The sequence below is a fragment of the Tympanuchus pallidicinctus genome, unplaced genomic scaffold (assembly GCF_026119805.1).
Source record: "Tympanuchus pallidicinctus isolate F22 unplaced genomic scaffold, pur_lepc_1.0 scaffold2, whole genome shotgun sequence".
Lineage (NCBI taxonomy): Eukaryota > Metazoa > Chordata > Aves > Galliformes > Phasianidae > Tympanuchus > Tympanuchus pallidicinctus.
The window spans coordinates 35,244,632-35,268,260 of NW_026294721.1; the positions used below are offsets into that span (position 1 = coordinate 35,244,632).

The 23,629-nt window shown below is 40.4% G+C and overlaps 2 protein-coding genes across 10 annotated transcripts in view; one reads left to right on the plus strand and one right to left on the minus strand.

Annotated features, from left to right (window-relative positions):
• Positions 1-10,247, plus strand: part of METTL14 (methyltransferase 14, N6-adenosine-methyltransferase subunit) — a 29,055-nt gene extending 18,808 nt beyond the window's left edge. Inside the window, exons 10-11 of the mRNA XM_052681600.1 lie at positions 5,385-5,595; positions 8,650-10,247. Of these exons, the coding sequence (XP_052537560.1) occupies positions 5,385-5,595; positions 8,650-8,963 (525 nt within the window). The 3' untranslated portion in view covers positions 8,964-10,247. The remainder of the gene's footprint in view (positions 1-5,384; positions 5,596-8,649) is intronic.
• A 4,785-nt stretch (positions 10,248-15,032) lies between these two features.
• SEC24D (SEC24 homolog D, COPII coat complex component) overlaps positions 15,033-23,629 on the minus strand; it is a 117,592-nt gene continuing 108,995 nt past the window's right edge. For 8 of the 9 annotated variants that reach the window (XM_052681590.1, XM_052681594.1, XM_052681592.1 and 5 more), the window contains 8 exons: positions 23,009-23,105; positions 22,225-22,370; positions 20,471-20,609; positions 19,901-20,019; positions 18,547-18,726; positions 17,812-18,003; positions 17,176-17,265; positions 15,033-16,731 (listed from right to left, as the gene is read on the minus strand). In XM_052681590.1, the coding sequence (XP_052537550.1) occupies positions 16,591-16,731; positions 17,176-17,265; positions 17,812-18,003; positions 18,547-18,726; positions 19,901-20,019; positions 20,471-20,609; positions 22,225-22,370; positions 23,009-23,105 (1,104 nt within the window). In that variant the 3' untranslated portion in view covers positions 15,033-16,590. The other variant, XM_052681599.1, reaches the window with a different exon arrangement.

The following is a 23,629-nucleotide window of genomic DNA, read 5'->3' on the forward strand; positions in this document are numbered from 1 at the left end:
ACACAAACCTATTTCCAAATTAGACTAGTGAAATTGTTGCTAGAGGAATGTCTTTTGATTGAAAGGAAACTTGGCAGTAGAATTTGACTGAATTTAGAGTTAAAATATAATTCACAGCTTTAAATATTTAAATTGATGTAGTCGTGAAAAATAACTCTGGAAGATCAACTGATGGTTCTGAATGCAGGTGTACAGCATGAGTCAGATCAGTTAGCATCTCCTGGCTTCTGACAGTGAGTGTGTCACAGAGCTGACTAGATCAATCTACGTCCATGACAGGAGGCAACAGGGCGCTGCCCTCCCTCCCCCACCCCAGTCCCACAGAAATGGGAAGGAAGGAAGGAATGAAGAAGGAAGGAAGGGAGGAGTTCTGTGCTCGTTGTGTAATCAGTGCAATCCACTTACTCCAAGTGGCATCAGTAGCATGATGGGTGGAGGGAACCTTTCCTGTAAACATCCAGTTCAGCACTGGCAGTCGAGGTGCCAGAAGAAGCTGTGTTTCAGTACCAATTACTTCAGAAGCAGCCCGAACCCCCTCATACGTGGCTAAGATCTCCTTCTCAGTTGGAGTGTAGCCCTCTTCCGGCCCCCTGTATGCTCGACTCCAGAATCCCAGGGGTCCGCCTCAGGTCTCTCCCGAGGCTCTTTGCCACAAACTCCAAGTGGGACAGTTCTCTCCAGCAGCAGTATAGAGGATGTTCTTCCCGTCTGTACCGGCCCTAGGGCCACGGCACAGGCTATCTCCTGTTTAATCTGTTCAAAAGCCTGCTGCTGCTCAGGACCCTATGTAAACTCATTTCTCATTTGCATCACATAATAAAGGGGGCTTACAATGAGGCTGTAGTTTGGAACATGCATTCTCCAAAAGCCCACTGCACCCAGAAAAGATTGTGTCTCTCTTTTGCTACTGGGTGGAGACATAGCAGTGATTTTGTCGATCACATCTGTCGGGATGTGACGACGGCCATCTTGCCACTTTATGCCTAGGAACTGAATCTCCTGGGCAGGTCCTTTCACTTTGCTTCGCTTAATAGCAAAACCAGCACTCAGAAGAATTTGGATTATTCACTCTCCTTTTGTGAAGACTTCTTCTGCTGTATCGCTCCACACAATGATATCATCGATGTACTGCAGGTGCTCAGGAGCACTGCTCTGTTCCAATACAGTTCAGATCAACCCATGGCAAATGGTTGGGCTATGTTTCCACCCCTGGGGCGAATGGTTCCAGCTATACTGAACACCCCTCTGTGAAAGCAAACTGTGGCCTAGATTCTTTGGCCAAAGGAATGGAAAAGAAGGCGTTAGCAATGTCAATGGTGGCATACCACTTGGCTGCTTTTGACTCCAGTTCATATTGGAGTTCTAACATGTCCGGCACAGCAGCACTCAGTGGGGGTGTGACTTCATTCAGGCCACAGTAGTCCACTGTCAGCCTCCATTCTCCACTGGCTTTATGCACTGGCCATATGGGGCTGTTAAAAGGCGAGTGAGTTTTGCTGATCACTCCCTGGCTCAAATACTGGCTTAGTTTCTCAGGATCCCACAGGTGTTCAAGAGTAAAATCCCATGATGCTGCGGGTCCCCGTGCTTCTAAGACCTTTCCTAAACCTCTCCATATTCCCTGCCAGTCATCATTCTCTAGTTTTGGAGGAGACTTCTTCCTCTTATTATTCACTATTATGAATACAATCAGAGAATTTAATGACACGCACACTAACATGAGTATTAATTCAAGATTCGAAAAACATTCGACAGACCAAGAAGAAAACCCGAAGACTGGTCTGAACATCGTGTTGTTTGTGAAATTAGCTATTCCATTTGGGATGTAGTTGTTTGTGAAATTAGCCATTCCTTCTGGGATGTAAATGTCAAAATTCAAATCATATCACATTGCATATAAATAAAATATAGGTGTCTCCATCAGTGCCATTAGGTAGTTATATATGAATGCAATTCCACAAAACAGAAGTGTGAGATGGATTATTGGCCAGTAGGTTGTGAATAACACCACTGCTTTTAATCCTTTACCCAGCACCCCCACGATAATGAGTGGGTTCATTGCTGGTGCCTGCTAAAAAGGGGTTAATGAATTGAAGCCAACAAGAGGAGGGCAAAAAAAAAAAAGGCACTACTCAGACTGAGTGTGCTCAAAGTTTACAAATATCCCAGAACGCTGGCAGTACGCCTAATCTTTCAAGGTCAGGTTTTCCAGCACAGAAACCTGAACTACTGATAATGCTCCCTAACGAAGCTCTCTAAGAGCAGAGAGAAAGAGATTCGTTGTAAAAGCTAAAAAGCAGTTATGCCCGCATTCTCCACCAAAATCTGTCACAGAGTTGACTAGATTAATCTGTGTCTGTGAGAGGGGGCAACAGGCCTCTGCCCTCCCTCCCCCACCCCAGTCCCACAGAAATGGGAAGGAAGTAAGGGAGGAGAAGAACAGTGGCAACAATCTATGGAGGAAAACTTATTTACTATAATACTGGAATACAAAATAACACAATATATACAATTTAATTAAAATTGAGATGAATAAATCAGACAAGATGAGAGAGAGAGTTCCCGGGACTGAGTCAAACCTGAAAAGCTTGGAACGGCCAGGAAAGCACCTCCAGCACCCACTGCAAGGCAGCAAGAGAGCGCCCCCCCACCCGGAGGGGCCAGATCCCGTGACTGCTGTAATGTACAGGGATAGGTAGCTGGGATTGGGGCAGTGACACTTTAATGCCCCCGTACACTACATGATGTTTTGATGTGGAATACTGAACCCCCCCCAAAAAACAAAAAACATGGAACCATGACAGAGTGTCCCTCACTAGTGACAGAGTTAGTCAGCTTAGTTTTAACTCAGCAGTTTTATAGGTATGTGCTGTAGAGGTTCTGTATTAGAAGAGATGCAGAGGAGAAAAAAAAAAGAAAAGTATGCTGATTTAAGAGACTGGAATGTATCTTATTCAAGACCTTAGAAAAAAGCTAGTAGGATTAGTAAGTAATTATTCTGTGTATGTCTGGATGCAACTGTGGCAGCGTTAGTGAAGATAGAGTTGACTGATAAAGTGTCATTAACCTCAGGCTCATTCTGTGTTCATTAATCATTCATTAGTGATAAACAGCCTCAACTCTCCGATTTGCAAGTTTTTTGGACTATAAGCTTCTATTTAAGATATCTTCAGTTTTTCTTTGGCTTGCATTTGTATTAATCTAAAGCTTGTTTGGAAGTATGATGTATTAGCTATAAACATTTTTAAGTGTGAGTACTGCATGTTTATTGTGTGTAGTATTGCAAATATGTGCAGCTGGCCCATGAGGGAGAGGCTAAAACTGATACGGAGGATTTAGACTCCATTTAGGCACTCCATTTGTTAACAGGAGAATAGATTCTGTTGTTAGGATTTTTCTGTTCATTGGAAGGTTGGGTTGAAGTCATGATGTAATAAATATAAAAATTGAACTAGCTTGATTTGACTAAATGAATAGCTCTGTTGTGCAGGATGGATTTCCAACAATTACAATATCAAATCCTACCTATTTGGGTTTAGATTAGGCATTTCCCTAGATGGAGGCTTTATGCCATGTCACCTTTTATAGAATCTAAGGTACTAATGAGTAGCAATTCGTATGTTATAAAAATAAGACTTTCGATAATTCTGAAGGCTACATCTGTGAGGCTCTGCTTAATGGGTATCATATCCTGCTTTTCTGTTTAGTTACATTCAAGGTCCAGAAACCACGTAGCATCCACACAGTTGATCAGCTGCATGTATTTGACGGGTCACCCTGTTCTTCCTTTCATATTTATTACTAACTCTTAAAAACCCTTCCTGAAAATCTGGAAATGATCACACGTTATTGTCTGCAACTTTTTTATGGTCATATGGAGACACTTAGTAAATCAGTGTTTTATGATGTCAGGGGAAAATAGTTCGTTTGAGCTTAGTATTCCTATAAACAGTACCTGGAAATGAACATGTAGAGCCTGCATTTTTGTCCTGTGCCAGTTGAGGTACTGTTCCTAGTACCTCAAAGAAAGAAAGAACCAGTTGAGGTTCTTTCTTATTCATAAATCCTACAAACTAGTCAGTCCCACAGATCTTTCATGTCTTAGAAGAAAGGAGAGCATTGCTTATTACACTTGGCAAACATTTTTTTTAATGCCGACAGGATTTACTGAGACTGTTTACATAGTTTGATAGTGGTTTTACGTTTTTTGATGCAGTGTCTTGTAGATAGGAATCACAGAATTGCTGGGGCTGGAAGGGGCCTCTGGAGGTCATCGAATCCAACTGCTCTGCAAAGCAGGCCCCCTGCAGCAGGTTGTGCAGGTGGACATCCAGGTCGGTGTTGGAACGTCTCCAGAGAAGGAGAATCCACAACTTCCCTGGGCAGCCTGTTCCAGGGCTCTGTCACCTTTATTGTGGGGAGGTTCTTACATACATCTGTGTGGAACTTCCTGTGCTTCAGTTTGTGGCCATTTCCCCTTGTCTTTTCAGTGGTGTGTAGGGATAGGACTCTGGCCTTGTCCCTTTCCCTCCCACACCTTAGGTATTTGTAGACATTGATCAGATCCTCCAGATCCCCTCTGACTTGTCTTCTCTCAAGGCTGAACTGACCCAGTTCGCTCAGGCTTTTCTCATAGGGGAGATGCTCCAGGCCCTTTATTATCTTTGTGCCCCTCCCCTGGACTCTGTAGAAGATCCCTGTCTTTTGTGTACTGGGGAGCTCAGAACTGGGCACAGTACTCCAGGTGAGGTCTGACCAGGGCAGAGCAGAGGGGGGGGGAAGGATCACTTCCCTTAATCTTGAGCGCTAAAACAACTTTTAAAATTTACGGTCTGCAAAAATTAGATCTGATTTTCACTATTATATGACTGGGAGCTTTGAAAATTATTTGTATGAATTAAGTTAGGATCAGAATGCTGATGAAATGAACTGTTCCCTCACTCTTTTTTAGCACACGTACTGTTCAAGACCTGCCTGGATGCCTACCTCTGCGACCTGCTGTAGGCAACCTGCTTTGGCAGGGGGGTTGGACTTGATGATCTCTGGAGGTCCCTTCCAACCCCTACAATTCTGTGATTCTGTGATTGTGACTTCTCAGCATTTCTAGCTTAAAGCTCCAATTTTGCTGTTATTGAAGTGGTCCAAATATTTTACTTCAACTTCTGTTTGAGTTCTTGTACTCTGTAGTGTAATTCACCAACCAAGCCAAGTAGCTTGAACTACACTCTGCTTTGTTTTCAAAAGGCTCTGCTGATAGTTTCAGCTTGTTCTGTTTTTCTAGTTCATGCTTCAGGACATTCTCTACTCTGTCTAGAATTTCCTTTCCTCAAACATCAGGCGTATGTGCAGCATGTGACAGGTGCTCTTCTTTCCTATGTATGTAGGAGCACTGCCTCATGGGCATTAAAGGAACCGTGCGTCGCAGTACAGATGGTGACTTCATCCATGCTAATGTTGACATTGACCTCATTATCACAGAAGAGCCTGAAATTGGCAATATTGAAAAACCTGTAGAGATCTTCCACATCATTGAGCATTTCTGCCTAGGACGACGGCGTCTTCATCTTTTTGGAAGGGACAGTACAATTCGACCAGGTACCTGTGATGTTTGTCAAATAGTTACATTTTAGTTTCTTTTAATAACCCTCTTCAGTATCTGGGACCACCTGACGAGGTCTGATGGAAGGTGAGAAAATAATAATATTTAGACTTAGTGCATGCTTTTTCTATGAGGTTTTGCAGTAGCTGCAACTTCAGACAGTAAAATAAAATAGATTTCACTAAGCTTTTTGAACAAGGAGTCATATGAGCCAGACTATTTGTCTTGGTTACTTTTCTGTAGTGAGCATCTACAAGGCAGTGAGAGTATTCTCCCTTCCTGGCTGGAGAAGATTCCTAGGCAACTAACGATCCTAGTGTTCAGCAGCAGGGAAGACTTTGGCATCACTTGACAATTCTCCCATTGCTGTGATAGTACTTTAGTGGTATCAACTGTTTAGATAGTAAAAAGTGACTTCTCATCTAGTTAATGTTCTATCCCACATGATCTGATAGCAGAAAATTTTGCTAGACCCTTAGATCTCACGTGCATGCCTTTCATACAGAACCATAACAAGCAATATTACAGTTATGGTTCCAATTTCTGCTATTACTGTTGCATATGGGAACAAGTCCGCATCACAGGTTAAGATTACCACTGCTTTCTGGTTTTTTTTATGAATGTTTTTAGAAGTAAACATAGAACAATAAGAAGGAGCTTTAGACTTCTGTTTTCCCCATATCTGTAATTGAAAGTAAATGCTGAAATTGTTCAGTATTCTACTGGAGTACTGGATTGTGTGATTTCTGCCTTGTGAGGTCACACTCCGTATATTTCCATCCTACTGAACTTCAGCTTTTTGGAATTACTGTAGTGAAGTGAACATCTCTGAAGCTATAAAAATCAAATTGTCTTTCTCACTACAAGACACAGTAGCAGATCTCTGCTTTTAAAAATATCCCAGAGAGATTTCCAGAGATAAGTAACGTGTCAGACAATAGATTTCAAGGAGCTGTATTTTTAATTAATGTGAAGATCTTTCTGTCAGGAAGCCATGCTGTTTGGCAGGTCTGTGACAGCTATCACATTTTCAGAGTTTTTTTTAACCAGTGTTTTTCACTTATTCTGGTCTTAATTCATCAGTGCGTATTAAAAAAAAAAAAATCTGCTGACATTTAATTTTCCCCACATTACAAGAGGTTATACTTTATAGGAGCATTGTTTCTTTTTCTAAACTGATTTTAAATTCCCTTGAGCGTGGAGTCAGTATCTCAAGATGCAGTCTTACACTGAGTGTTTCATCTAGCATGGTAGAAAACACATATAAATGTACTGTTTGGATTGAAGGTCACTGCATTTTATTTGTCTTACTAGTCAGGTTTTTCAATTTATCATGTACTTGATGAAGGAATTTCGCTGCAGGAGGATAGACTGCTGTTTCTGCCTTAAAATCTGATGTGGAATAGAGCACAAGTGCCCTGTATCTTTCAGTTATCCACAAGTATTTGAAGTGAGCATCTTTGTACCTGATGTTATGGATGGTGTGCTCATGCTTTGCACAGACGGGTTCTGTGTTGGTCTCTCAACAGTTATGGTACAACGTGCTCCTTTAGAAATAAAGGGGAAGGAGGTGTGGAGAGGTGAAAGTGTAGTGGTTGCTCTTGGTTTAGATTCTTCTTGCAGTTTTGTATAGCAGTGTTTCCTACTAATTAGAGACTAATTGTTTGGATGGCAGAGGAGAAATGGATACAAGTCCAACCATGGCCTGCTTGCTGAATGTGAATGCTAATAATACATACGATAGGAAACGTTTGGGTTTTTTTATGGCTGTTGGAAAAGGAGCTGTATCAGTAGGTGAGCTGTAGGCAGTGTTTTACTTAAGATAATATCCAAGTGTTTTTTCACTTCTGCTCACAATACTATAGAGAAGTGAGAGAGATTATCAGCTGTTCTTTGATGAGCCCATAGCATTGCATTGCTGGGATTTCTTCCTTGATATGCATTGTTCTTTTATTTTTATTACTTTTTTTTTTTTTTCCAAGTAGAAAAATATTATTTAGGCATTACTTCAGTGCTGTTGTAGGTAAAGTCTTGTAAGTTACTGTCACACTGTTCCATATTTGTCTAATAGTCTTTTGTTTTTTAAATGTAATGGTTATCTTGCTACTGGATTGCATACTCTAAATCTCCTATTCTTTGTTCAAGAAGTTGGCAGAGCACAGTGCTCTTACCAATCAGCATTTTGAGTGTAGAATTACTCAGTTTTGAATTTGTAGATCTTCACAGTGCTTTGTGAACTGTGAAAACCTGAACAAACAGACATGGGTTTTTTTTGGTGTTTCTTTGAAATCTTGTTTTCCCTAAAATACATTATTGAGATTACTGAGCCACTGAGTTTTTCTTCATTAAGATGATGAACTAAAAATTAAATTTCCAGTGACATTTTCAAGTGGCCCAACCCAATTTTAGTTCATATTGCAAAGAAATATGAACGTACTTGATTTAAATGCCTGCCTCCTTGGTTCAAGTGGTAAAGCTGAAGGGCTCACTGACTGCTACGTTTGTACATAAATGGATTGACTTAACTCTAAGCTCTGTCTGCGTATCATAGGATTCAGCAGCAGCATTGTTATTTTGTCCAGATGCATGTTTGCAGCATGCTGTGCTCCTGGCTGTGCTGACTTGATTGGTTTTGTTTGAGACAAGCACCTTTTGAAAAAGGCAGAAAAAGGAGAGGTGTAGATTGTCTTTAAACTAGATGAATGTTTTGATCTCGTTTACAGTGCAGTCTCAGCAGAGAAGCTGGAAGATGCAGCATAGGAACAGGAGGGAAGGGATGTTGCAAAACTACAACCTGGATGTTCCCTCCCCAGCCCTCCACCCTGCAAAAAAAAAAACAAAAAAAAACCACAAAAAGCCATTACAAATTAATGTAAAATCAACTTTTATCAACTGTGACTTTCCTAGAGATGATCTTTTTCTTTCTGTCCAATATGTAGATAAGTATCTGTTCCTATCACTTGAATGTTCCCTTAATGGGAAAAAGGAAATTAAAGCCTCCAAGCATGAAATTTGTTATTGCTTTCATTGACTCTGGTTTTGTTCCTTAGGATGGCTGACTGTAGGACCCACCCTGACAAACAGTAATTTCAATGCAGAAACGTACTCTTCGTATTTCACTGCTCCAAATTCCCACCTGACTGGCTGCACCGAAGAGATCGAGAGGCTTCGGCCCAAGTCACCACCGCCCAAGTCGAAGTCTGACCGTGGAGGCGGTGCTCCGAGGGGAGGAGGAAGAGGTGGGACTTCAGCAGGCCGAGGAGAACGCGGCAGAGAGAGGAACAGAACTAATTTTCGGGGTGAGAGGGGTGGCTTCAGAGGGGGACGAGGAGGTACCCACAGGGGAGGCTTCCCCACACGCTGATGACTTTTAGGAAATTGCTTCTTCCCCCAGTCCCTTGTCCCATCTCTGAATCTTCTTAATATTTCTTTTGCTAAAATGAATTATTATTGAAGCACAAGCTCCGTGACTTTTAAAATTATTTTTGGTGCAAGCAATTCCAAATAGTCTGCCTTCCAGTGACTGGCCAGGCAGATCACCTCACTTGGCAGCAGCACCTGAAGGTGCTAAACTGGGCCTCCTGACAGCTTCTGTTTGTCAAAGCAGAGCCATCTCTTTAAACTGCAGATGAGACTGAAATGAAGATACTTGCTGTTCCTGTATTGCAAGTACTTGCAAGTTATGGGTTTTTTTAACGGTAATTTTCTCCAAAACATGGATTCTTCTTCATTCTTTACAGTTCCAGGTTTGGACTGACTTGCATTAATATGGGGGATTAGGCATGAAATGCAGTTCTGAATTGCATGGCAGTGGCAGACTTATTCTCTTACTCATGGAAGAAAAACTGCTGTGTCAATATTGACACCAATTTTAACTTCTTTTAAACTAAGAAGCAAATAAATAGAGTTCTATTTTTTCTTATTTGGTTTAAGTTTCCCGAATTTTTCTTGGGAAAAAGGAACAAGTTTTACGTTTGTTTTATGAAGTATATGCACTCACTTTTCATGCCTATAATGGAGAGAGTGGTAATTCTGTGCAGTCACATGTTGTGTTTCATGAAGAGTAACAGGTTGTGTGTTTATATCCTGTCTGGAACTTCTGTGTAGGTCTGGATTGCTTCTTGAGTAAGGATTTTCACCCTACCTCTGTTAATAGTCATCATCTTCAGTAGGGAAGCCCAGTTTCATTGCAGAGCAATTGCACTGTGTATAATAGAAAGACCTCATCAGAGGCCATATTGGAAGTGAGGTAATGCTATCAGTGACAGCTTCCTGAAAGTAATCACCTGAATGATGAAGTCTCAGCAACCAAACCAAGGATTTTGCTTTGCCTGCTGACCTGGTGTGGATTGGAAATAGACTATTGGTGATCGGATCCAGAATATGGTATAGAAAGAAAGCGATCTGGTATGTACAGTACAGTACAGCACTGGTTTTTAGCAAAACTGCAACTCACATTTTGCCCTAATGAACTTCCAGAACAACGCTTGGCAGACAGAATAAATCTGGCTGTTGAAGTCTTACAATTCGTAGGTATGGATTTTGGAAAATTGGATTTTAAGTCTCAAAATGTTTATCTGTTGAAGTCTAACTTTAAAGTAACTGTTCTGTACAGTAGTGAATTATTAAACTTGTTTATCAAAGCTAATGTTGAAATATTAATATTTTGTGAGTTTACTTTCTTAAGGTTTTTGGAATAAGTTAGTTTTATTGTGGTTTCCTATCTACTGTTAGAAAAGAGGAGGCACCAAGTGTTCGTGAAATCTTAGCATGAACATTTTTGTAGGGTCTGGTCAACTTCACAGCCTTGATGGTGTATTTATTAAGGGACTGTTAAAGGATAAATGAAATTCACCTATTGTTTATGTTTTGTTTCTTGCTGTTAGACTTGGAAAGCTGAAGAGTGGCTGGAACTGGGAGGAGGGGGTGTGTTTTAACAGCAGTCTGCCAAACGCTGCTTACAGCAGCACTTGATAGATGTTGTGCTGCAGTAAGAAAACATTTTCTTCTTGATTTTTGCCCTAATGATGTCCTTACTGAGAACATAAATACTGAAGACACTTAACCTTAAAAAGGCAGCCTGTGTACCAGTGGCGGATCTTTTTTTCTTCCTTAGTTAGAATTCTAAGAGAGAAATGAGAGTTACCATTTTCTTCTATGTCCACAGGTGGTCATTTGGTGCTTGGTATGGCCTGCACTGAAGATGAGACTCAGAAAAACATAGCTGAGTTGTTTCTGTATTAGTTTGCAGAAGCCAGGATGTTGCTTGAGACTTGTGATGTGTGATTCATGAGCGGTAGATTTTATTTATCTGGCTGGCCCATCTTCACAAAGGAATTGCAATGTACGTATTGTTAACAAGCAACCTTCCTTACTTTTCTAATTGAGGTGACTGGGAAGGAAATAAGTTTTTCTACATGTCATCATTGAAGAAAAGTTGCTCACTGGAAGTATTCTGAAGGTGGTGTTTCAACTGTGGATTGCCTCTAAAGGTAACAAAGTAGCACATAAATGGAGCATATTTGGGATTGTGGATATGATAGAAAATGCTGTAGTGAGTAACTGCTGCTTCTCCCCCCACTTAACACAGTGAAAATGCATGGTTGCTTTTTTAAATTGCTGTTAATTTGGGCCACATCTGAAGTTGTGACTAGAGATGAAAAGCTTTGAAAAAAAAAAAAAAAGTTTTCAGTTATTTTCTCAGTTCTAATGCTTTAACAGAAGTAGGATAACACTCATTGTCAAGGAACTGATGAATATTTCATTTGCTGCAGTTGCCTTAATTTCAGCACATTATCTTTGAAGATAAAAAGCCTAACAAATTTCTTCCTTTCTAGTTTTAATGAGGACATAAAGCCACCAATCTGATTTGGGATGCCTGTCTTGATGTTGTCATGTCTTTCCATTTTGGAAGAGGCTTATAGGACTTGAAATATGCTATATACCCCCTGTATAAATCAGGTGAAGGAGCTGACAATTACATTGACAAGATACGTGAAATGTCTTAGCATTTAGCTTGAAAGGGATTTCAGAATACCAGTCAGCTGCTAATGACTGTGTGCAAATCCAGCCATTAACCTACGGATTCCTTCCATTCTGACATGGTCAGTTAAGATAAATTGGTTGAGATGCAAGAGATGTGTGTAAGTTAGTAGGCAGTGTAAGTTAGTAGGCAGTGCTTTTTTCCCGAGGCAGTACCGTGAACGCGGGCTTGTTGTTCAGAGGTGCGTTAGTCAGTGGAATTTAGGTTGCAAACAGTTTTGCTCGGAAAATGGTGGTTAAATGTCATCGAGTCAAGGAATTAATTTTAGAGCACTGTGATTTTCTGAAATCCTTGGCAGGGGACAGAAGTATCCAGAACGTGTTCTAAAGATGAAGCTCACTGAAACATTGAACACATACGTTTGTTTCTTGAACATGGCCTTTTAAGGACATATTGAGTAACTGAAAGTGACAGGTAATGAGACCCCTATTTCTGTGTATGTTCTTCTACCCAAAGGGTGATGTTGGCACCTTTATTACTGTAGTGGGAATCGACTAATATGATGGGGTGAAGGTCAACCTAATAAAGGCAAGGAAAGCTTACTAACCTGCATGTAACGGGGTCGTTTCCATAGTTGAAAAAGCAAGGTAAGTTTGTGGAAAAACATGGAATAATTTTGAGTGTGATTACTGTAGCAATTAAAGAAAGAGAGGGAAAAACAAGTCCTAGCTATGATTAACTAAAGTTTTTGAGTGTTGTAATCTTAACACTTATGCCACAGCTTAGAATTGCACTACTTAGATGTGTAACAACTTTCATGGTCATTGCAGGAGCTGCTGTACGTCACATGAAGATGTATCTCGGTGGTAGGTCAGTCACTGTGACACCTTAGCGTAGGTGAAAGTGACGGCATGTGAAAGGCTGGTGCTCTGATGAATGGGGTGTGCACCTACCTGTATCTTGCTAAACTTTGTTCTGGATAGCAGCTCTGCATATGAACTCCTGCTCTCTCCACAGGCTTTAAGTACATAGGTAAGTGATATGGATGTGTTCCTAATGGGGCATAGAATTCATTTTGCTTTATGAAGTTTTTAGAGCATTTTTTTCTGTAGAATTACATGTAGCATGTTGAGTATTGCCTGGAAAATAGCTGCAGTGGCAGTACAGAATGGGGATGTGGGCGCAAGTGACAGTACTGCTGTCTCACTAGATTTTCTACTTGATCTGTGTTGAACAGATGAAGTAAAACTGCACACTAATCGTGAAGGAACTCTGCTTTCTTTTGGCAAATTAAACTCTTCTAAGGTAGAAACCTGTACATGTTTTCCCATTGTATCATGACATAAACACAAACTTCTTGGACACCCAAGCCCCATATAATGGACAGTTGTGCACTACGAGGAAAAGCTATTCTGTATCTTTCAAACAAAAAAAGTTTCTCCCTTACTTACGCTTCCATTACGCTCATCTAAGTTGTGAGAAAGGGGGATAGAGGGAGAGGTATCTAAAATAAATATCTTTTGAAGTGTAATTTTGAAAGCTTTTACTTCCTTGTGCCTGAAACCAAATAAACAGGGTTGTCTCGTGATTATATAGACACTGCTGTGATTCTTCCAGGCAGCCAAAGGAATGGCTCGGTTTTTGCCTCTTTCAAATTCAGGGAAGATGCCTGCACTCTTGGGCAGTCTGTGCACAAAGGGCATACTAAAGATTTTCTTTAACACACACTACTGGATTGCCAGGCCAGTAGTTTTTAAAGTGCACTTTAATATAATGAATACATTTTTACTAACTTTACAGATTAATGTATCACATCTCATTTTTTCATAGCTTTAAAACAATTGGTTTAGCCAGTGCCTAGTTCTACAAAAAATACTCAAAAACAGCAACTGTTAGAGCTCAGCTTCGCATTCTTCTTATTGATTGTCTGTTCAGAGAAAGGCAGAGTTAGCACAGTTACGTTGGTTTGTTGGTGTCTCTATCTTATGAAAGAGAAGCAAAGGTTTGTTGAAGGTAGGTGCACAACTCTGGTGTTCAGCCTGGCTGAATCCTTCCCCTTTTAATGGGGGTGATGCTGAGGGTAGTGTAGTTTGGGAGTGTCTGTAATTAGAAGCAGCTCAGACAGGTCAGCAGTGGTCAGGGGTAGGATGCCACTGCCTGCTGTGTTTCCATGGTGCTCTTGTGCCCTTTTGACCCGCTTGCTGTAAGCAAGCAGAGAACCGTTGCCTGGTTTTTGTGCTACCACAACCAGATATTCCTTTCCTTAAAGGCAAGTTCAGACAGAATAATCCTTCACCTCTTAACTCTGTTACATGATGAGGATGACACATGGGAATGATACTAGGTGCTCTGCTCCACTGCCTAGCAAAGGTACTATCACTGAACATGTTTTGTTTACTAATTTTGTACATATATCTCAGTTATGTTGGTAATATCAAGTGGAATTTGGGGAAGTGGTAAACCTGCTACTAGCTACAGCAGTGGTGGTGAATTTGCTGCTGCTGTGGTCTGAAATAAAATGCAGTATGGAAATACGTTTGACACCTTGCTCCAGAATTGTAGAAGTAAAACAGGTGTCCTAAAGTTCTTGCTGTTATTTATGTGGCCTGAACTGACCAAAGAGAAGACAGTGATGGTACAAATGCGGTCTTCTGGCGATCAGCAAACTGAATGGCATAAGGTAAGGGATTAGATTCTAAGCAAGCGTGGCTGTGGTGGGAGCAAACTGTGTGAGCAGCTTTGCCCTGCCTCTGAGGGGGGATGCTTTAATTGAAAAGAACTTTAGCTTTTAGAATTGAAAAGATGCTTTAGCTGAAAAGAACTCTTTGCTCAGTAGCTGAGTACAGACACTTCTCTAATTACAGTGCTTTTATCTATGAGAATCCCAGCACCTCTACCATTCCGTGATTCACCTAAGTGTTACTGTGTTATCTCTAAAGGTTTACTTGACATATTTTTTTAACCAGGCTTGCTATTTTGCTTTTTTATTTTTGGCATTGGAGAGACACTTCAGCCTTCCACTGAGTCTTCCTACCATAGACTGAGCTTGATGTTGACAGGGGAACTAAACACTGAGAGGTCTACAATCCAGAGTAAGCTTCCTTGAGTAGGAGAAGATGAGCTACATTGGTCAAACCCTTAATATTCACTAATTGCTGGTTGTGCCAGAACGTTGTCTCTGCTTTGTAGGAACTAATTGCTCTTGCGCCTTTAACTTTGCTTTGTTTCCTGGTCAGTGTGGTGATTACGTTGTCTTGTGCGTATGGGAGGAACGGCAGGGGAGGAGCTGTGCAAACTGAAGCAAGTTTCCCTTGCTGGTCGTCCTAGAACCGCCCTCTGTAGTGTCGTGGGCGCCAGTTTTAGATGGTACAGTTTAAGAGGTACTGGATAGCTTTTGATAGAGAGGCTGATAGCATTAAAATTAAAAAAGAAAGTGAGACAATGTCTGTCTTACAATAAACACAAGTGTTATATTTAATAATTCCTTATGTTTTTACACATCAGAGTTGCTGCTGTCATTTTTACAAAGTACGCTGATCTGGAAAGGCAACAAGTACTTTTTACAAAGTAAAATGTCTCCAGCAAAGAGCTGAATTCGGTGTGAGTGACCTTTTGTAATATATCCATTTCTTTTAAGAGTTGTTCGGTGCACAAGGATGCAACTATTTTGATGAGCTGTCAAGAATGTGCATTGGACTGCTTATTTTATCTATGAAAAGGATAAATACTAGTTAATGACACGAGCATGATCAAAGGCACTTTTTTTTTTTTTATGAGGCCCATGTCTTACACTCTCTTGTGAGGCCGTTTTGGTTTTGCCTTCTGTGAAATACTGATATTTGTAACAAGCTTTTCAAGTCTGGAGAAATTCAAATGTTGTGTGTAGAGGCACTGGTCTTAAATTTACAGCCTGAAGAAGCACTGAGGTAAACAGCTCTTCCTGCCAAAGACTGGCTTTCTAAGTTCTACCTTAAATATTGATAGTAACAGAAATTTATTTTTCTAAGTGATGACTGATTTATTCATCAGTCCCTGTAACAGGACTGGTGTTAAACATGAAGCTTTCCCTTTATAGCACCGCAACTCACCTTTAGTTAACTTGTCAACCGTCTCACTGTTGACCTGCCACTGTAACTGTGAGAGAAGCAGATGGTTAGCTAAGTTTTATTGGGAGTTATTCCAGTTAACAAATGTGCTAAAGCACAACATGGTCAATTTCAAAAATGTAATTAAATAGCATGCTAGATTAATTGCTGCCCTGAAAACTAGAGGATTGTGCTATAACAGCGTGCCGCTAACTACCAAGCTTAGAATAAGCATAGTTTGACTGCTCTTTGTCCTGTGCTCCGTTGTTGAACTCGCTTATTGAAGTCCAGTTATAAAACAGAGACATTTTTGTGTCCTGGATACCTGTGGGTGTAGAAGGTTACCCAGAGCTCTGTTTCTGTTGAAAATTAATACTTGCCCTTTCTGGGAAGAAGTGAATTATTTTCTAGAGTTCTTAGTTTTACACACAGGACTTTGAAATACTCAAACTGAACTGCAGGACTGCTGCAAAACTGATTCAGCTGTGTGCTCTCACTTCTAGAAAAAGCATTATCTTACCACTTTTTCCTTCTGTGTGGATTTTTAGCATCTTTCCTGGCTCTGAAACGATTTACGGCTAGTAATAGATTCCAATAGTTATTTTCTAAATCATATTTTGATACTTGAAAACTCTCTTAAGCAATGACAGTTTGAAATCTGGCAATTCAGCTTAGAGTCAGGACTCCTCAAAGATTAACAATACCTGAGTGCAGAACTTCTATTCTACAGCTTAATAAGTAAACTAAATATTTGGTGAGTGGCTGAGTGGAATGAAACTGTACAAAAAGAGCACAGAAAAGGTTTGGTAAAGCACAGCAGGATGTCTGGGTACACTGAATTGTGGGCCAGCCTTCAGGCACCGATGACTGTCCCTCCTGCAAAATTGGAAAGTAACTGGCAAATTATATATACTCAAGTTTCTTTAATTGAGAAGCTGGCAGATCTCTTTGTGAACACAGCATAAGAAATCCACGTAAGAAGCTCCTCCATGAATACTCTTGTCTTCTACGAGGAACTGCCGGAATAGCATCTCTGGTTGCTCCCGTTGTTTCACTATCATCAGCTGAAAAGAGAGACATACATATTTCTAGGATACCATCACAGTAAGTAGCAGTACCATTTTCTTCTACCTACTATGGAATGCTACTGAAGGAAAAAAAAAAAGACAAAAAACAACAATACGTTGGTAATGACATTTCAGTAGCTGTCCTTAGAAACACAGGAGAGCAACTTATGTGCAACCAAGAGCCAGTGTGAAGGAAGGTTTGCAGAATAAAACTGACTTTTCAGGGTAGTTCTGAAAATCCTGAATGGATAATTAAGTAACAGTTATTGAATTAAGTACATTTGAGATGCTTCTGCCTAGAATGCATGCTGGAATTCAGTGGCATATTTGGAGATTCCTGGTATGTAAAAAGCCTTTCACAACTACAAGAAAATCTATCACAGCTTGTAATGTTCTTCTGAACAGCTGTGAGGAACAGGCTGACACTGAGCAAACTCTTACCTTCATAGTGTAGGGCTTCTGGTTCTGGATGTGCTCCACTATTGACTTAATTTTCTTAGAGTAGGGATTGGCCAGGTCAGGCAGTAATGTCTGTTAGAATGAAGCATCACAGGTTGGTTGTTACTTTCCAGTCGCATTAACAATTTGTACAATAGCTGCTGGTATTTGTGATGTGTATTACTGCGGGTGTCATTCTAACCTGGGTAGTGCTTTATCTCCTTTGGGAAAGCTTCTAGAATAACCAATCAGTCTTTAAGCCATTTTTCAGTTTAAAATAATCACTACATTAAAATTCATTATCAGGAAAAGTTCAGGCTACAGGAGAAGCTTTAGCTACCATAGAATGCTTTGTTGCAGTTTCACCAATGCATAGTCAGTAGGATTTTAATATGTCATAACATAAGTTTAAGATTCTCTGAAAACTTTGTGAAAGCTGTCTTGTAATTGTTCAGAGAGATAGTTTTTGAGCTTTTATGCATTACTTTTGGTGTCTTAACAGCTTCTGCTGGCACCCATTTGTGCTTACAGTTGAATGATGAATGCTCCAAGTTCCCTCGGTCGTTTCTCTAATCAGTGGCCTGGTCTTACAAAATCATGAGTTCTGACAAATGGACTGTTTTCCCTCCATATACTCACAGCTTCTGCGCTGATGTGTGCAAAAGACGGCACATTGAAAAGCCCTTGGATGAGTTCAGGGGGCGTGCTGACCCCCAGCCACAGGAACATGCTCAGACCATTGGCCAGAATGAAGGCCCCTCCTTCTGAGAGACGCTCCTCAGAGCAGCGCACTGCAGCTGGCACAGCGTCGCTCTTCAAATCCAGGTTGTGCTGTAGGGCAGAATGTGCGTAAGTTGCAAACATGGGGACTTCAAGGTGAGCGATGCTCTAACTGGACATTGAAAAGTAATAACAACAGGTTTATTACACCTTAGTGGTTCCTTTCCAGATGGAGGAAATCAGGAGTCACTTCTTTTTCAATTCGTGCACTACGTGCTAAAGAGCACCTCTCCACAAATATGAAGCTCGAGCACACCAGGCTCGAGCTTGACTAAAGCTGGCATTTTTTATTAGCCAGCTCAAAAACCATCAAAAACCAAATCATGTTAAGCGTACAGTGGAGTTATGAGAGGATGCTGATGGCAGTGACTGATCATGTTACTTCCTTGTTTTCTTTAAACTAGGGGTTCTTCCCTCCTACTTTTAGTTCAGCTAGCAACTACTTCCCTTTAAAAAAACTAATCCAGCTTGGCCACGTAACAGCTGCGTTGCACAGAGAAAATCTTCTACATCTTTACAGTTGAAAACATCACAGCAGTTTAAAATGGAAACAGTTTTACTGACAGCTAGCAGATGTGCAGATAACATACTTACTATCGGCAGAAGCTGGGGATAGAAGAACAGCTGTGTATCAGCTACTCCCATAGACATGACCAGTTGTCGATGGTACGCCCTCTCATCAGTTGGAATTTCTGGTCTGCCAGTCAGCACAGTGCTCTTCAGCAGACAGTTCATGTACACTGGCAGCACCTTCATTGCGTCTGGAAGGATGAGCTGAGAGGCAGAGGAGGCTTTTATTTAATATCTCCCATGTGCTGAGGAATGACAGCTGGTCTTTCAAGCTAATATTTAATTATTTTCTTTCACAATAAGGACCTCACTGGTGTTCTAACATTTGGTCTTCACTGAGAGAAATAATTCATTGCCCAGGCTTGTGATTATTAGAAGTATTAAATAGTATACAAAAGCCTAATTGGAAAACATAGTTTAAAGGAGACTAAGGGAAACAGTGTAAATTGAAAGCCTCCAATATTGTTGGGAGTCCTTCGCTATTAACCTCAGTACTGAAGTAGAAAATTGCCAGTTGAAGTTCAGAAAAGTGAGGAAGAAGCCACTTTTGCAGCACCTCAGAATCCAGAAGGGAGACGAAGTATTGTGAGAGCTGTAAGAAAAACAGAAGTTGAAGGTTTATGGGATTTGAGTTCAGTTCAAGTCAAAGACGAGGATTGTCCTTTGAACTGGAACAAGGTTTGTGTCAGGAACAGCTGCTAAAAGGATTTGAAAGCACCTTACCTTACTGTTTGTTAGTTTTGTGACACCCCCAAATGCTCTGAATTTCTAAAAAGAGTGAGTAGATTACCAAATGTGACAGCATTTGAAAATAAGAGGTGTCTTCATTTGAGAGAATTTTCAAGTAGTGTGGAACAAAAGTAATGAGGGACCCACAGCTTCTTACTGCCTGCTGGTAAATAAAGGAATTAAGAAGTCATATTTTAATCACCATAGATTTTTTTTTGGTAGGAGTATGTTGCTGTCTCAATGTCAGATTTTTAGTAGTAGTGCATTCTTGATATATCTATACGCAAATTCAGGATGCTAACTGGGTTATCTCTGTCTTTTGACAGTAACAGTTGTTACATGTCAAAAAATCAGTCCGCTACAATCGTTGCAGGAATGGAAGAAAAAAGTGAAAGCTTCTAAGAGTTAGCATGTAATTCTACCAGGAAGAAAAGGCTTTGGCATCTCTGTGGTACAGCTGTCACCTTCCTCTGCAGCACTGTCATTCACCCCAAAACAACAGCCTCTGTATGTTGCTACCACTGCATCCCACTGTCATCATATTTGAAAGAAAACAAAAAGTATGTATGTCTGAAATATTCTTTTCTGGTACTGCTGGCGGTGCAAGCGTGGTTGTTGCAAAGAGGGGCTGACATGGGGAGATCTTTACCTGGCTCACTGCTGAAGGGCTGGCACAGTTCTTCCTGTAGCACGCCAGCATGTGCGCTGTCTGACTGACCAGGATGTCTCTGACAACCTTCAGTGGTTGGCTTAGGATAGCTTTAAAGGCTACAAAGACAGAAGAACAGAAGAGCCTGATACAGGTTCTGTTACTTGTTTGCTCGACAAATGCAAAGTTTTACAGTATTCTGCTAGATTTTTATTTTACTAAACTTATGTCTATGGCCATTGTTTTCTGACTCTTAAAGCATTTTAGAGGATTTATTAATTTTCACAATAAACAACAACAACAACCCCACCTCAAACCAAACAAAAATTCTAACAAAATAATACTGTGCCTATACACTTTTGTTCATTACCTGTTTCTAAGAGCCTTCCCAGGCATTTCTTTTGGGACACATATATCTAAAATTTACGATCTAGTTCTCTTTTCAATGTTGTCGCTCTTAAGGGAGATGTCAGTAGCAAGTTACAAATGACTTCCCACTAGGTATCACTCCACCTCCTTTCATTCCCAGCTTAGAGAAGAAAAAAAACACACAACTTATTCTGACTTTACCTGACTTAGCAAAGAAGTTGATAAGTGCATCCGTCTCACAAGTCTTGTAGACATCAGCTAACTGGGTGCTACAATTTAAGCCTATGTTGTGTATGCGAAGTCGTCTTTGCCCACTTACTGATGTGTAGAGGACAGCACACTGCAACAGAAGAGCCAGATATCTTTCATTGCAATGTTAAAACAAAAATCATAATATTCATAATATAAACAATATAATAATCGTAATTATTTTATGATTTATATTATTACTATTATAGGATTTATATTATAATATAATTATGATCGTAATATGATAATAAAAATTATAATAATCATCATGCAAGAGCTGCCTACAAAAGGCACAGAATTACTTTTGAGGAACAGCCTGGCTTTTTGGTGCTGCTTCAGCACTATTGAACCAAAGGAGCAACAGATTCAAAATTTTATGTAAATATATGAGACGTAAATGCGTTATAAAGTTATTAAAGTATGACAGTAATGATGGCTGTCGGGAAGGCTTAGTGCTTTCTCATGCTACGCTCTGCTGGTATCATCTGAAAACAAGACACCACTTCATTGTACACCATACCTGAATATGCCATCAAGAAAAATGCCCCAAAGAAATGCAGCTGCAAACACACTGTATCAGAGATCAGAAGCTTGCTGAGACGTACTCTCCTCATCTTAGCTTTTGTCAAAAGTGACAAAGAAAAACTTGCTAATCTTGGTAAGCCCAAGTGGGGTCCTATTATATCCACCCTTGTATCTTGCCTGTTCCATTGTCTTAGATAGTAGAATTTGAGGGATGACTGAAGAAATTGCTTATGAGTTCAATTCTACCTTGATATAATGTTAGCATGTAGGAAAACTTCACAAGAATGAAAAGTAAAGGAACTGCACTCAAGATTTCCCAACTGCTAACATTTCACTGGTACTGCATGCATCTGCCTGGCACATGTTTGTTTCCTACCACCACAATTAAAACTAATTTCATCACCTTGACTGCAGATACAAGCCAAAACCTGCAGGGCATAACACCAACTGCAGCTAAAGTAACTGGTCAGCTTTGCACTGCATCTTCCACAAGAAACTCTCATATGAAACTCTCAACAACCCTACTGCAACATCCATAAGCCAAGCACTTTTTCCATCATCGCTGCTACACCAGGTCTCCAGTAAGTGACATCAAACACCCCAAAGTGGATGTTTCACAGTGCTGTATTCATACAAGGATTAACTGCTAACCTATAAAGTATACATGGGAGCATGATAAAAACTAAGGAGCTTAAAAACAAAAGTTCAGATAATTCTACAGTTTTTGTGAAACTTTTCAAGCTGAATCATTTTCTGTCATTAAAATAGCAAAAGGTCATGAGGTCATGACAAAACATCTAGAACAGTACACAGCAACCTCACATTATCTGATAATGGTTAGGATGAATCTTCTGCTAGGTATGAGTGTATCCCAAGCACTGGCAATTCAGGCACAGAAAGGCCAGTTTTAATTATTGCCCAATTTACATTTCCAGGAACTGCTGGGATCCCATATTGTGGAATGAGAAGGGAAATACAGGTTTCATTAGTTTTGAAACAGCCTGGCATTTCAAGGTAGCATTCTTTGGTGAGTTAATTAAATATTATTAGTGGTACTACAACACCAGCAAATGTGCACGCTATGCATCACTCCCATCAGTCCTACAGTGTAACATTTTGCAGTCATATTAAAAAAAAAAATCTTGCTCACAGTGTCAATAAATGACACAATGCATTTTTACCTGAATTAAGGCTCCACTGTCCTCATTCAGTTTGTCGTCGTGTTTGAACTCTACTGTCACAGCCTTGTCACAGTCAACTGCTGCCATTTCTACATCTGTAGTGTTGTTCATGTAAATAGCCCCAAAGAAGTCAGTAGCCCTGAAGCCTACAGCCAGATGAAAAAGCAAGCACACAACATCCTCTTACAATTTACAAATAAAAAGGATACTATTTTCTAACTTCAATTTTACTTAGTGAAACACCAACTATTTTCCCTCAAGGGTGTGCCGCCTCGGGGGTGCAGTGCCCACCAATCTTCCTTGCTGGTGGCATTTTCTCTCCATTGGGTAGGAGAAGAAGTGAATCTGTGTGGACCATCGAGGAGTGCAGTGACTCAGGAACCCCCAGAGCCTTTGGCATTACTCACTGGGCCACTCAGTGTGTTTATGCTCTCCCCAAATACTTGCATTGGGAAGTAAGAACTAATGGTCAAAAAGCAGAAGCATTACTCTAACTTGAAGTATTTAGAAAATGAAAACACATGTAAGCTTTGGGCAAACCACACTCTTTTCTAAGACTGCTTTGCATTTTAGGCTGCATGTACAGTGATCAGGACTGACTGGCAAATTTACATAGACGTACACAGTAAGGGGATACACAGCCATTTCCTCAGTCTGTACTTTCCAAAAGGTACACAATGAAGATAAAATGGGCAGCTTGCTGTTACAAGTTTGTATACACTTCTTGCACTGTATTACTTAGAATTATATATTCTCATATTTGATTCCCAAGGGGTACCATTACCTGTACTTGTTCGAACCCTCATTATTGCATCAAATCCCGTCTTTTTCTCTATGTCCCTCCTGAGGTCAGTTAGGAACTGCGGGCTATCAGAATTGAGCTAGAAAGGTGAAGCAAATGAACAGTTGCAGTTCACCACTGGGTGGCAGCAAACGAGCAGAAACCCAACACTCCCCCTCCGTGACATCACATCTTTTCAGGATTACATCTCTCTTTTCCTTTAATAGAGACGTTATTAACAGGAACAGAGCTGTGCAAGTATCCACCAGTTCATCACCAGGCTTAGACATGCAGAGTTTCTGTTCAGTCACACCTATCTCCAGTAATGCCCATCCAAGCTAAAGTTTATATGGTATGGCCTTAAGAATTAGAGTAGCCTTGTGCACTTTACAAAAAATGCTCCTGTCGCTCAGCTCCTGACACAAGGGAAGTCCTGTATTTCCCATAAATATTTCCCTGACATTTAAAACAAACAAGTAGTGTTGTGACTTTGTTTTGGTCTTTATTGCAAGCATTTTTATCTATAGGTACAGAGTAACTGACTTCCCTGCAGATGTCAGCATACTTAGGTAAGTCAATTCAATTTTAAGGTGCCAACCAATCTATGCAAAAGTAAAATTACAA